Source organism: Herpailurus yagouaroundi, unplaced genomic scaffold (assembly GCF_014898765.1).
Source record: "Herpailurus yagouaroundi ecotype Mexico unplaced genomic scaffold, PumYag 213, whole genome shotgun sequence".
Classification (NCBI taxonomy): domain Eukaryota; kingdom Metazoa; phylum Chordata; class Mammalia; order Carnivora; family Felidae; genus Herpailurus; species Herpailurus yagouaroundi.
This window is the reverse complement of record NW_024412444.1, coordinates 6,906,824-6,920,733: the sequence shown is the minus strand read 5'-3', so window position 1 is coordinate 6,920,733 and position 13,910 is coordinate 6,906,824. Positions and strand designations below refer to the sequence as shown.

The following is a 13,910-nucleotide window of genomic DNA, read 5'->3' as shown; positions in this document are numbered from 1 at the left end:
TCTAGGTTGCTGCATGGCTCATTTCTGCCTTCAGGTTTTTAATCAAATGCTTCCTTCATGAGCCTGCCCTGAAAATTGTCATTTTCAAAATAGTAGTCAGGGAAGACCTCACTGAGAAATGTGTCATTCAAATCGGACTAAGTTATTAGCAGCTGAAAGGCATTTGCTCTAAAATTAGCCATGAATAGAGCAGTGAGGAAATGTTTCAGAGCAAAGAGCCAGTGCAAAGGCCCTGGGTAATGTGATCATGTGTGGCTGTACCTAAGAGTCAGAAAGTAGCAGTGGATGATGCTGCGGACACTGTGGGGGCCCATTAATACAGTTCCCACAGAAACTGACTACTCTAATATACTCAGTATTGTGAAAAATGCAGATTCTCCGCTCAAACCCAGACTTACCGGATCAGAATCTCCATTTTAACAAGCTCCCCAGGTGATATGCATGAACGTTAACTCTGAGCAGCAGTGTCATAAATCTTCTTGCCCCGTGTAGAGTGACCTGTGACCCAGTGTTTTCCAATGTCACTCTCTCCCTACGCTTCCCAGCAGGAAGCAGAAGACCAGTCCTACCCCAGTGACTTTAAGCGGTTAAGGGAAACATAATAGCTTTTCCTTACAAAAAGTTTTGGGAAATCCTGAAGAAACTCAGCAGTCATTGGGCTAAAGACAGAAGCTTGGGCTTTCTTTGATTTGTTTATCTTACACACTTCCCTGAAATTGATTGACTGCTCATTTGAAGAATGGCACAGATATCCCTCCCTTAGGGTCCGCCACATTCTGCCCCATGTGACACTGTGTTCCTCGGGGTAGGTCTGCTTGTTTGTGTTTCAGTCTCTTTCCATAATTCCTGGTTACTGTATAGGTCTCATTTGTATTTTGATTGTTCATCGTACCTTCTAAAGGGATTTCTTCCTTCCTATATAACCAAAGCATTGAAAATATTAGGTTATTAACACACTGAAAAATGCAATCAATCAGATGATTATCATCTAATGTTTTAATGATCACATTTTTAATCCAATTATGCATGTTTGAATCTTTCAAATTTTCTTTAATTAAAGATTGCCTCCTGGCACTGCTATCAGAAATAAGAAATTGAACAGAATCGAGCCAGTTCTAATTTAGTGTTGAAAAGGATAACTGGGCTGCGCTGGGTTTAATGGTTGACCATGACTTTAAAGCCCTCATACAAAATTTTCTAATTGATAAGAAAAATTTAATCATCTTCGGATATACTCCGTTTGCATTCAAATAAGGTATTTCTTTTTCTAAATAAACCTCCCCTAACTGATTATTCATATTGTCGTGCAAAATGCTTAAAAATGAAAGACAGAGTTGGGTGAAATGTAGACTACTTAATACAGTGTGTATTTAATATAAAAGTCATACATTATTCATTTCTGCAATTTGAATAACTTTGAATTTAGCATCCCTGTTCTTCATCTTTTTCTTTGATGAACAATTAATTATTAAAATATAATATTGTCTGCATACAGCACTGGGATCCTTGAAAGTGGAATATGAGATTCATTCCCTTTCAATTCTTTTATCTAGTAATGCACAGAACCTTCTTATTATGGTTTAATGGAATGAATGGTGGTATAAATAGTGTTTCAAATATTTTTCTCAACTAGGTAAGTGGCTGGGAAAGGAATGTTTTGAATTCAAATTACTAATTTGGATCAGAGTTGGAGGCAGCATGCCCTAATCAGGATGGGTTTGGAGTCAAACTGCCCTTTGATAACCAGAGTCAGGTAACAAGTACTTAAATAGGTACTTATGCTGTGCCAGACAACCTCCTCAGCCCTTAACTAATGTTAATTCACTTAATACTCATTTATTCATCTAACCTACTTAAGCGCTTGACACTGTTAAAATCCCATTTTGCAGATATTGGGAGAGTTTATGTTTTCACCTGAAAAGTACATCCTTCCTTCCTTCTCTGTGGCTGTACTCAGGAATTCCGTCTTGGGTCCAGCCAGTTACGTACCTTGTGGCTTATGTGGGCTTTGTGGGCAGTGTGAGAAAGAGAGTGCCACCGTCTCTAAAATTATTTCTAACTTACAACGGAGCATTGTGAGCACCCCATTTGTCAGTGGAACATTCCCTATGGGGCTGAGCAGGAAATGGAATGTTCAGGAAGATCAGTAAAAATTAATGTTCGGTGCTAACTAGGAAACTCAAGGAGGAAAGACAACAACTCAAGAGTTAATTCTGGAATGTCTGTTCACCAAAGAAATGATCACTAATGGTAGAGACACTTGAACATGTAAAGTTCTGCTCCCCCCAAGTTGTAGCCCTGGTTATCAGGGTGACTTTCTAACACTTGCCCCCCTACCCCCATCAACGTAAGGGTAGAGAAGAATGTGGCCTGATGGCAAAATCCATTTCACTGACTATCATTGTATGGCCCTTGACCTACGAATGGTTTTTACATTCAAACTCTAAGTGAAATGTTATCCCCCACAAAACAATTCATTCTTCTTATAATAGGTGTATCGATTTAAAATTGTTCTCTGTTATTAGTGTTTTGAATATCATTAATAAGGTGTGCAAAAAAAAAATAATAATAAGGTGGTGGAAATGTGTTTGTTAATATAAGTACTTGTGTGACATCTTTGATTTTGCCTCTTGGCCTGCAAAACCTAAAATATTTACTATCTGGCACTTTACAGAAGACATTTGCCAATCCCTGGCTTAAAACACAAAATGAGCTGGTCTGCTCTCAGCCAAGTGCTTGCCTTGATAAATCAGGGCTCCCAAGGCACTGTGCTAAGCCCCTTATATTTATGAGCTTGCTTAATTGTCACAACAATCCCAAAGAGTAAATACTCTCAGAATTCCCATTTTACAGATAAGGGAAGTAGCTCAGAGAGCTTAAGACCTTTCCCTAAAGTCACACAGCTATTAAATATCCTTTGGTTCCAAACCTCTTACTAGAGCTTTGGCAAAGAAAATTCTAACCTGTGTTGCCCAGGTTGATGGGCCATATGTCAGACGTGATGCACCTTTAAGGCACTAGTAATCAAGGTTAAAAAAAAAAAAAAAGACATGTGCAAGCATTAAAGGAAGTACATAGCTATGTAAGGTGTAGGTGGCCAGGCCTTGGTAGTTTAAAAAAGTAATAATAGGGGCACCTGGGTGGCTCAGTCGGTTGGGCGTCCAACTTCAGCACAGGTCATGATCTCGTGGTCCGTGAGTTCGAGCCCTGCATCAGGCTCTGGGCTGACAGCTCGGAGCCTGGAGCCTGTTTCAGATTCTGTGTCTCCCTCTCTCTCTCTGACCCTCCCCTGCTCATGCTCTGTCTCTCTCTGTCTCAAAAATAAATAAAACGTTAAAAAAAAGTAATAATAATAATACAAGTATTAAGAATTAGAATAAGAATGATATCTGTCATTTATGAGATGCTTACTATGTTCTAAGCTCACAACAGCCCGGGAAGCTTTAGTAACTAAGATCACACAGCTTACAGGTCAGGGAGTTGAGATTTGAACCCTACGGGCTGGGAATCTTCTCTCCTCCCCAACTCCTTAGGGACGGAGACATGAGGGGCTGAAGAGATCAGTGGTTGGATTTTGGTTTTCAGCTCCTACTCCTAGGCTTACTGTCCCAGATCCTGAGCAGTTTCTTTGAAGAAAGGATTCCATCTGAATTTCTGTGTTCTCAAGTGTTTGACCATCCCTCTGGTCTTCTATTTCCCCAGCCGTAAAATTAAAGAATTGGACTAAATTGGTGGTTTCCAAGGTGTCCCTGGGTTCCCAGCTCAACGTTAACCACAGGGGCTGCACTTGAACTTGTTGAGTTGGCTGCTTCCCGTGTGAGATTTTGTTTGAATAAAGGGTTCCTTGACTCCCAAAGCCTCTGAACTAGGGTGGTCTAAGCCCCTTCCAGGTCTCAGAATCTGACCCAATGGTGGTGACTGTGGCATAGTCAACACGCAGCAAAGCTGCTTCTCTGTCCCTGTCACCATGTCTACCTGCCCTGCCACCCATTTGATGGCACCTGCTCATCAGTTAATGCTAGAACCTACCTCTGAAGCCCTTGGGTTTGGTCAAGGACAAAAAAAAAAAAAAAAAAAAAAAAAGCCCTTCTGCACTTATAGCAATGGTCACACCTGCAGTTTCCATCAGTCCCTGCCGAATTCATAAGCCCGTACAGGAACTTGTGTATATTTCAGAGTCCCAGTCCTGCTGAAACAGTGTGCCCTTGTGAAATCCGGCCACCTCAGGTTGGCGGGGCAGGTGTTTCTGCTCTATCTTTTCATGTTCCTTAAAGCCACCACCTGTTCCTGGACTGGATGCTGTAGGTGGGGCTTCACCCCTGTGGGTGTGCGAGTGTGGAGGGATTTTCTCCTCTCTCCCTGTCTGCCCGCAGCATGCTGAACTGCAGCCCACATATTGGATCAGGCTCCTAGGGAAAAACTCGAAAGATTTTCTGGTCGTTCGGTCTGGAGCCCTTGATCCTAAGGCAGCTCGGTGGGCTGTGGTGTGATGCCAAGTTCACCTACAATCAAGATGGTGATGTTGTGGCTTGTGATGCCAGGCCCTATGCCCCCTGTATTGCTTGGGGCCTCGTGTTGTCTATTTACACAGCCCAGGAGGCACAGAGGCGGCAAGCAAAGGCCAACATGTTTCCTGCTCCCAGCCAACCCGGTCCCAGCCAAGCTCGCTTGCAGACATTTACCCCATCATTAGGCTGCTGGTAACCAGGTTGAAATTAAAACCCACACTTGCCAGCGGGCGGAGGAGCAATTCGGTGATTTCCGGCCTTTTGTCCAAACAGAAACCGCTTTTGTCATTTTGGTTATAGAACCCTATAATTTGAAGACTTTTGCCTCTATTAGTTAATATTTAATTTTTCTTTAAAAAAAATGGAATTGAAAACCTGTATGAGAATCAGCCAAGTTTTCTGAGTCTCATGAATAAGTGCTTCTGTTTCTGCATTCACTAGTGACCTTGGGCTTGGTTATGTAAACTCTCTGTGCCTTGATTTCCACATCTGTAAATTTGGATTATTAAAAGCACATACACAGAGTGCTGTAAATTAAAAGCATATAGTGATGGTTTCAGAACAATGGAAGCCTAGGACATCTGGCTGACTCAGTCACTTGAGAGATTCTTGATTGCAGCTCAGGTCATGGTCTCAGGGTCGGGAGACTGAGCCCTGCGTTGGGCTCTGCGATGAGCATGAAGCCTGATTAAGTCTCTTGTCTCTGTCTCTCTCTTTCTCTCTCTTTTTCTCTCTCTCCCTCTGCCCCTCTCCCCACTCGTGGTCTCTCATAAAATAAAATAAAATAAAATAAAATAAAATAAAAGCCTGGACTCTAAACCCAACTACCTGGCTGTGCATTCCAGCTCTGTAAATTGGGAATAGTAGGACTACTTTGTGGGGCTATATTAAGAATTAAATAAATAAATCATTGTAAAGTTCTAAGAAAAAGACCTGACACATACAGTGAGTACTGCTTAAATGTTTACAACATGTAAATATTTAGAATAGTGCCTGGCATACAGTAAAAGTTAAATAAGTGTGAAGTGTTATTCAGTTAATCTCTACCAAAAGGAAATTGCCATTTTAATTATTTTAAAAGAGTCGTTTGGGGCACCTAGCTCCCACTTCGGCTCAGGTCATGATCACATGATTTGTGGGTTCAAGCCCTGTGTCGGGCTGTGTGCTGACAGCTCAGAGCCTGGAGCCTGTTTCAGATTCTGTGTCTCCCTCTCTGTCTGTCCCTCCCCTACTTGTGCACTCGCTCTCTCTTTCTCGCTCTCTCTCTCTCAAAAACAAGTAAACATTAAAGAAAAAATTTTTTTAGTTTTTTTAATGTTTGTTTTTGAGAGAGAGAGAGATAGAGCATGAGTGGGGGAGGGGCAGAAAGAGAGGGAGACACAGAATCCAAAGCAGGCTCCAGGCTCTGAGCTGTCAGCACATAGCCCAATATGGGGCTCGAACCCATGAACCGTGAGATCATGACCTGAGCTAAAGTCGGATGCTGAACTGACTGAGCCACCCAGCAAAAAAAAAAAAAAAAAAAAAAATTTCCTTTGAAGAGTTGATTTCTGTTGGGGTTTTGCATTATCCCCCAGTTACAGAGATCTCTTGAGTCTATGGATACACAGTTGCCCAAATACCTGTACTGATTGTTCTGCATAAAAGAAGAAGAAAGAGGGGTGGGAGCCTGGAAAGAATATTCCTGTGGGCACAGATGTGTCCAGAAAGTAACCTGGGGCCCTCAGGTGCCCCCAGGAATGTCCTTGGGCCCATGGTGAAGGCCATCAGGGAGCTAAGGCAAACCACTAACAGGACTATAATAGCCTTATTATATCCCTAAAAGGTATAAGAAAGGAATCCCAGACTTAAATTCAGGGAGGGCTAAACCTTTGGAGACCCAGGAAGAGAGTAGAGCCTTCTCTGATTTGGAAAAGAGGCTGGATGATCTACTGTGCCTGATTGGGAGAACTGTAACACCGTGCCCTAATCTCTGCTGCACTGTTTCTTACTGCCTCCGGACCTTTGCACATGCTGTTTGCACAGCCACAAATGCTTTTCTTCTGTTTTGCCCCCACCCTTCAATATTCACATAGTTAACTTCAGCTTCATCTTTAGCTGAGTCAGTCCAAGTTTTGGTGTCAACATGCCTGGGTTCGTATCCCAGTTTTGCCACTTAGGAGCTATGTGATCTCGGGCAGGCACTATTCCCTTCCACACCTTGTTTTTCTCATAGAGTTATCGTGAGATAATATTTTTAGGTCTCAACTGAAAATATCATTTCTCCTCCTTACGGAAAGACCCCTCTGCTTTTGTAAGAAGAAGGAGCCTATTTTCAGGGCCATCATACAACCCATTCACCTCAGGGTTGTTTGTTGGTTAGATTTCACTTTGATTTGGATAGGCACTGGGTGAAACTATAATGAGATGTAACCAACTTTGGAATTGAGCTTTACCATTGGCTTATAGTTTTCTTTTCATGCTGAGTTTCTCCTGGGCGTCCCAGAGTTCATTCCACTGACTTTTAGTTCGTAAGTATCAGATGGGGAAGGGTTCAGTGGTGATGCAAGACTGGGAAGGGGTGGGTTACATAAAATCAAGTCCGTTTGGGGGCGCCTGGGTGGCGCAGTCGGTTAAGCGTCCGACTTCAGCCAGGTCATGATCTCGCGGTCCGTGAGTTCGAGCCCCGTGTCGGGCTCTGGGCTGATGGCTCGGAGCCTGGAGCCTGCTTCCGATTCTGTGTCTCCCTCTCTCTCTGCCCCTCCCCCGTTCATGCTCTGTCTCTCTCTGTCCCAAAAAAATAAATAAACGTTAAAAAAAAATTAAAAAAAAAAAAAATCAAGTCCGTTTGTTTTCTGCAGGACTTCTCAGAGACTTCACTGTGCTAGTGTTGTGGCTCTTTCCTGGGGGAAGAGGGAGGGACTGCAGATTGCCCTGCGTTGCTCATCATGGAACGTGTTTTTCATGAAATAACAGTGCACTGTGGTGTCTCAGAACACACCCTGGGAAACACTGCTTTGTTTTCTGTGGCCCTCCCACCACCAAATGCTAGTGCTTCTCAGGATGTAAACAAACATAAGGCTTGTGATGTGGCATCAGCATGCCGAGGGTTTGACTGTGTGTCTGCAGCATAATACGACTTACCATTGTGCCTTTCTTTTCCCTCTTCCTCCAAACAGAGAAGGAGACCTTTCTGGATCCTTTCGTCCTCCGGGACCTCCTGCCTGCATCCCTGGGCAGCTATTACCGGTATACAGGTTCTCTGACCACCCCACCATGTAGTGAAATTGTGGAGTGGATAGTCTTCCGGAAGCCTGTCCCCATCTCTTACCATCAGGTAGATATTCAGCCCCAAATGGGGCCTCTGTGTTTACTTGTTTGTTTATGTTGACTCAACTGTCTAACATTGTTACAGAACACCAGTAAGGATTTTTTTTTTAACTTTGATCCTCTGCTCCCCGTTGATTCCTTCATTCTTTCCAACAAACATATTTGAAACCAAGAATTGTAAACTAGGAAACATGGCCCCTCAGCCGCAAATTAACTGGCTGAGCAGAGCTGCAGCTATGAAATCGGGTATTATGTAAGTATCGATCTTGAGGAGAGAATAGCTACCCTCTATGATGATGACAGCTTGTGCCAGAAACTCTTCTAAGCTCTTTATATGTGCTGACCCATTTAATCCTCATGAACAACAGTCCCACGCGGTAAGTACCCTTTTGTACCCCCATTTAATAGAGAGACACAGAAGTGAACTAACTTGCCGAAGGCCACACAGCCAGTGACTAAGCCATGGTGTCCGACCCCAGAGATCATGCTCTGACCCATTAAACCTACCCAAAGTTCAGAAAAGAGAGGGATTGTATACACAATGAAATGAAAGAATAAATAGCATCGATCGAACTCTTTCTGTGTGCAAACACTTTAGTTATAGCCAACTTAGTGGGCAAACACAGTTGAGAGACGGCTCTTGGGCTAAGATGTATACATAAGGACATCATGGGCTGGAGGGATTGGGTAACATGCCCAAGAATTCATGGCTTATGAATGTTGAAGCCAGAAACCAAGCCCAGGTTTGTCTGATTCCAAAACCCACATTGGTGACCACGACACTGACCGCTTCTCTCCCAGTGTGACCTGGGCTGATTTCACGGGAGGATGCATTTAGAAATTGGTGAAATGGAGATGGGTTTGGGGGCCATGTCAGAGGAATAGGAACCACCAGGCAGGTGGGAGTGAGAAGGGACAGGGAACCTTGGAATCACCTCATGAAGGAAAATAGATAGAAGAAAATTCTTAGAGGGGATATATGTGAGACGCCGAAATACAGCATGCACTGAAGTAGAAGATTATGTTTCTTCTCCATAATTTCAGAAACGAGAACCAACAACAATGGGTAGGATTTGTAAGAAAAGGGATTTGAGCCATTAACCTGGATGGTCTAAAAATGGAAGGTTCTTACTAGAGCTGCTCACAGAAATGTCTTCCCAGAGCGTGACATCTAGGACTAAGGAATGTTGCAGTGGGCAAGGGGAGGTTTTGGAATTATGTGATAATATCAGTGGTAAAACTGAACACAGACAACAAGATTGTGGACCTGGCTGCCATGGGGAATAATCCAAAGATTTTCCTAATAAGGGCAGAGAGTACAAAATAGAGACCGGGGGAAATAGGGTTGGATGGTGTCGTGGTCAGGTCTGTTTTGGATTTAAGAAATAGAAACCCACTTAAGGTAGCTCACATAAGGGGGTATTTTAAAGAAACAGTAGTCAAGGCATCCTGAGACGGAGCTGTCATAACCAGGACCGTAACTAGAAGATGAAGCACATTCTATCTTTCAGGGGCCACACAGGGTCTTAAGTCTTGGAGTTTCTGCCACAGCTCTGTGATTCTGTACTTCCACAAGATTCTCATCCCTTCTCTCTCCCAGTTTGTTTTCTTTTGGTTACTTGGCCAAATATGGTTACTCTCATACCTATTTACCTTTCGACTCAAATGCCAGCTACCAGCTAACAATGCTGTGGGTCCTACTTCAAGTATTCGAGAAGATGAATCTGAATAGATGTTGGCTGGCCAACACATTGGCTGGCCTTGGGTCCCGTGTCCCTCCTGAAGTAAATCATCAAAGGTACCAGGTAGCATTCTAAAGCTTTAAGTGTTGTCCCTCTGGGGGTAAATGGAGCACGTTTAGAAGGAACTATGTGCAGGAGACACACGTTACAGTTAGGCCACACAGACTTACTTGGCTTCACTGCTGTTGACGTTGTACTTTGAGAATTTTGTTTCTCTTACTTCTTCTCCGATGAACAAAGAAGTACTAGAAATGTGGTTGCCGGACAGGATTTCCAGCCCTAAGAAGACAATGAATTAGGAAATGAGTTTTCTTCTTCATGGTGAAGTCAGCATTGTTTTATTAGAATAAAGTAAAATCGTAATCCAAATTTTTATCTCCCCTGGATTGGGGCAGGGAATTTTGAAAAGGGATCCTTTTTTTGTCCCTTAAGATAGATGCTTTTGTTTTCAAAGATACAAGGGCTTGAGAGAACAAGGTTAAGACATGCAAGTCTGGTTAGTAGTAATTGTTTAGTACTGGCTTTTATTAGAATTTCTGATATCTCATGGGTCCAAACAAAAGGCGGAGGTGTAGGCTTGGGTGTCTTGTCAAGTGCTGTCAGTGAGAAGCATTTTGACATCCGGTGACTGGGGGGGTCTGAGAAAGTGTTTGGTTAACAGCTGTTTGCTCTTCACTGCCTGCCACTGAGACCCTCAGAGAGAAGAAGCAGTGAAAGAGTTTTGCTCTGTGACTTCCAATATATGACTTTTCTGTAGGTAGTGTTTTTCCAAGGAAATAGTGAAGAAATAAATTAATCGTTTTGGCTTCCCAGTTTGTTTACTAGAAACCGCCCTTAGATAATCCTTTTATCAGACACAGCTTCATCTGTTCCTCTCCTTCCCTTTCTGTCTCTCTCTCTCTCCCCCCCAAGGGAGGAAAACAGCTCATTTTCATGTGGCCAAACAGAATCCTTTCTGGCGCACTGCTTGGAGGTCACGGCGGTGTCAGCCCTTGGAAAGGAAACCATTAGCCATCCAAGTATTATCGCTTCAGACCTTCCCACCCTGACCCTGCCAACATTCTTTCGGAAGCTAGCACAGAATGTTCGTTGCACAAAGGCAGACAGCCAGTGCGGAAGACCAAGTAGACAGAATCCCATGTCTGCTTCTGTCAGAAGGAAAACATTCCTAGTTCCTCATCCTTCCCTTTCTCCAAAGACCGTTTCCTGTTCTCTCCTGTCTTACGCAGAGTGAGTGCCCGTAGGTGATGGAGACGAGAGTGTGTTCGCCGTAAAACGCAACGGTTAGCACTTGTATGATGTGGATTCTTTGAAGCCTTCTGGATATGAACAACTGCTTATTTTGCCTCTTTTTGTGAGCCTCCTTGGATATTCAAACCAGCCCTGTAGCCAGTGAGCTCTGACTCCGGCCTGTGTGATAATCTAGATCTCAATTCATTGTTGCTAATGGAATCGCACGTTGGCTTGGTTGGCCAGCAGTCAGCATGGCTTAGGTGTTTGGTTCCACTGAACATCTACTGTAAGTAATAGGCACGCATCGTGCCATGACTTTGTCACCCAAACAAAATGGTGGCACTCTTCAGTGCTGGTGTAAGAGTTCAAAGGAACAGGACTAGCACATTGAGATGGTGCCTGTGTTATGCTTGTGATCATTCAGAGAACGTGATCATTTGAGTTCAGTATACTAGGATGTGTTTTATTCTAGAACAGTGGCTCCCAAATGACAGTGCTTTGGCCATTGGAAACTATCCCAACCTTCCCTTTCCCAGGACTATTTGCTTCCAGTAGTCTAAAATACGATACTACCTATATTTTGCCTAGCGTGAATTTTGTTTAAGTGCTTCTTAGAGGTTCCGTCAAAAAAGTAATCAATAAATAGGAAGATGTCTAGTTTGTTTGCTTTTGGATGTTTGATTTTTTTTTTTTTTCTAACAATAAGCTGGAGTGGATAGAAAAGGCTTATTTGCATACCTTTTTTTTTTTTTTAACCACTGTTATCTCTGTCATAAAGAGCAGAGAAACTTTTTTGAAACAAGACCATGTTCTGGGGCACCTGGGTGGCTTAGTCAGTTAAGCATCCAATTCTTGATTTCGGCTCAGGTCATGATCTTACAGTTCATGAGTTCAAGCCCCACATTGGGCTCCATGCTGACATGGCTGAGCCTGCTTGGGGACTGACTCTCTCTCTCTCTCTCTCTCTCTCTCTCTCTCTGTCTCAAAATAAGTAAATAAACTTAAAAAAATAAAAAAGACCATGTTCCATTTCAAGCCAAACTCCCTGGGTTTCATTCCTGGCTCCATTTTTCAGCCAAATTACTGAGCTACTCAACGGCTTACTCTGTGCCACAGTTTTCATCTGTAAAATGGGGATGATAATAACATACCTACTTCATGGAGCCATTATAAAGATTACATGATGGAATCTGAGTGGAACACCTAGACTAGTGCCTGGCACTGCGGGACATAGTAGGTGGGTTTTTTGTTGCTATTGTTAAATAATCACCAAGGCTCTGGGGCAACGTTGCCCAGTAGAAATAAAACAAAAGCCACATACATTATTTAAAATTTTCTAGCAGCCATATTAAAAAATGGAAAAAGAAACTCATTGTTATATTATATTTTATTCAACCCAATATATCCAAATTATTATCATTTTAACATATGGGCCTGGCCACATTTCTGGTGGGACAGCTGCATTTGGCTACGGGCTATTAATAGCCCTGACGTTTACCTCAAGGCCACAACAACTAATGAATTACATAATTCAGAAAGTTTCTATTCCAACACCACATAAGGCACAGTGCATGTGAATAGAGGTTTTTTAAATGGCGGGGTGAGGTGTCATTATTAATCCCAACAGATCGTATTCTTTGGTAATTATGGTTTAATTTGTTTCTTTCTGTAGAAGGCCTTTCTGTTATTGTCTTCATGCAAAACTATCTGTAGCTACAGGAGGGACATGTCCGTGTAGTTAGCTAGCTATTCTCGGATTTTATTTTTGTAGCCATGGTTCAATAAGTAAAACTTTGGATGCTCCAGGCTACTAGGAATTTAATATTCCATCACTTTTGTTTAATAACGAGGCAGCAAAACAGGGCCTGCCCTGTCACCCCTCAAATGTGTTCCGACACTGAAGTGCCTCATGACCTTAGGTGTGACATTTCAGTTCTTAATGCTTACCCTGGAGTTTATTATTATGTTTATAATGGACTCTGGCTTTGTTTCACTGCCATTATATACCCGTCCTATAAAATATTGTGCACATGAGCCTTTTACTGGTTCATAATTATATTACTTTTGATTTTCTCTCATTTTCCCCCTTCATCCACGATGGTCCCTTCCCCACATCTCGTGGATGAGAGTCTTTTTGCACAAGAATAGCATGAATAGATTTCAACTTTCCTTTGATTTGAACCGACAGATTAAAAACTAATTATTCTCTGTAATATTTTTATAATAAAAACTAAGTTGAAATGATTTATATACACTTCCAGCCAACACATTTGCAATTCAAGGTTAAAATTGTTCTTGAAACAGCACCAGTTAAAATGCAATTACAACTCCCCAAGCAGGGATAAAAGAAAGAAATGTTTTACATGTTCACTTCAAAAGTTAAAAAGTCAATTTTACATTATAGAAATAAAAACTTCCATTTATTTTTACTAAATGATAAAGACTTCATTAGTTATATTAAAGTAAAGATAAATCCAAGTGTGTTTATTACTTGCCTCTGGAAAAGAATAGGTGAATAAAAGTGTGGGCTTTGTGTGGTACACAGCTTCTTTTTCTTGGGTCCGCCATCTTGCTCATGGTTTCCGGTTCCTTCTGTGTCGAGCTGTAGGCTGTTTCTTTCCAGAGTACAGAAAAGTGCAGATAGATTTCTGTTGCCAGTGGTGGGTGCCCCACATGAGTGGTCTTTCAGGGTCAGCTAAAAGGAACAGTTTGGGGACTTCTATTATCGCATTCAGATCTCCACTGCAATGTTACTCTTTCGGTGAATAATGCTGCAGGCCTATTCTGCGTGGGAAAGGAAGTGGCTGAGAGCATGAGGAGTTTCTAATCCTCACTTCCATTCTATGATCTTGGGAAAGTCATGTAAAGTCTCTAAGCGCAGTTTCCTCATCAGCCAAAAATAATAATAATGATCTGACAATACCACCAACCATATGAGATTCCTGTGAGGATTAAAGGAAAGCACAAAGCACTCTTCTCACAATGCCTTGCACGTAATAAACACTCAATAAATAGTAGCTGCTAGTGTAATGATATAATAGTGTTGTTAATAATGCTACTTGAATGATATTATTTTGTGTTTTTTAATTTTTAAAAATTGACTCATTTTGGGGAGAGG

At 42.3% G+C, this 13,910-nt stretch overlaps 1 protein-coding gene across 4 annotated transcripts in view; it reads left to right on the top strand.

Moving 5' to 3' along the window:
• The window catches only part of PTPRG (protein tyrosine phosphatase receptor type G), a 722,691-nt gene that overhangs the window by 566,533 nt on the left and 142,248 nt on the right, over positions 1 to 13,910 (top strand). For all 4 annotated transcript variants that reach the window (XM_040454574.1, XM_040454572.1, XM_040454573.1 and 1 more), the window contains one exon: positions 7,667 to 7,824. In XM_040454574.1, the coding sequence (XP_040310508.1) occupies positions 7,667 to 7,824 (158 nt within the window). The remainder of the gene's footprint in view (positions 1 to 7,666; positions 7,825 to 13,910) is intronic.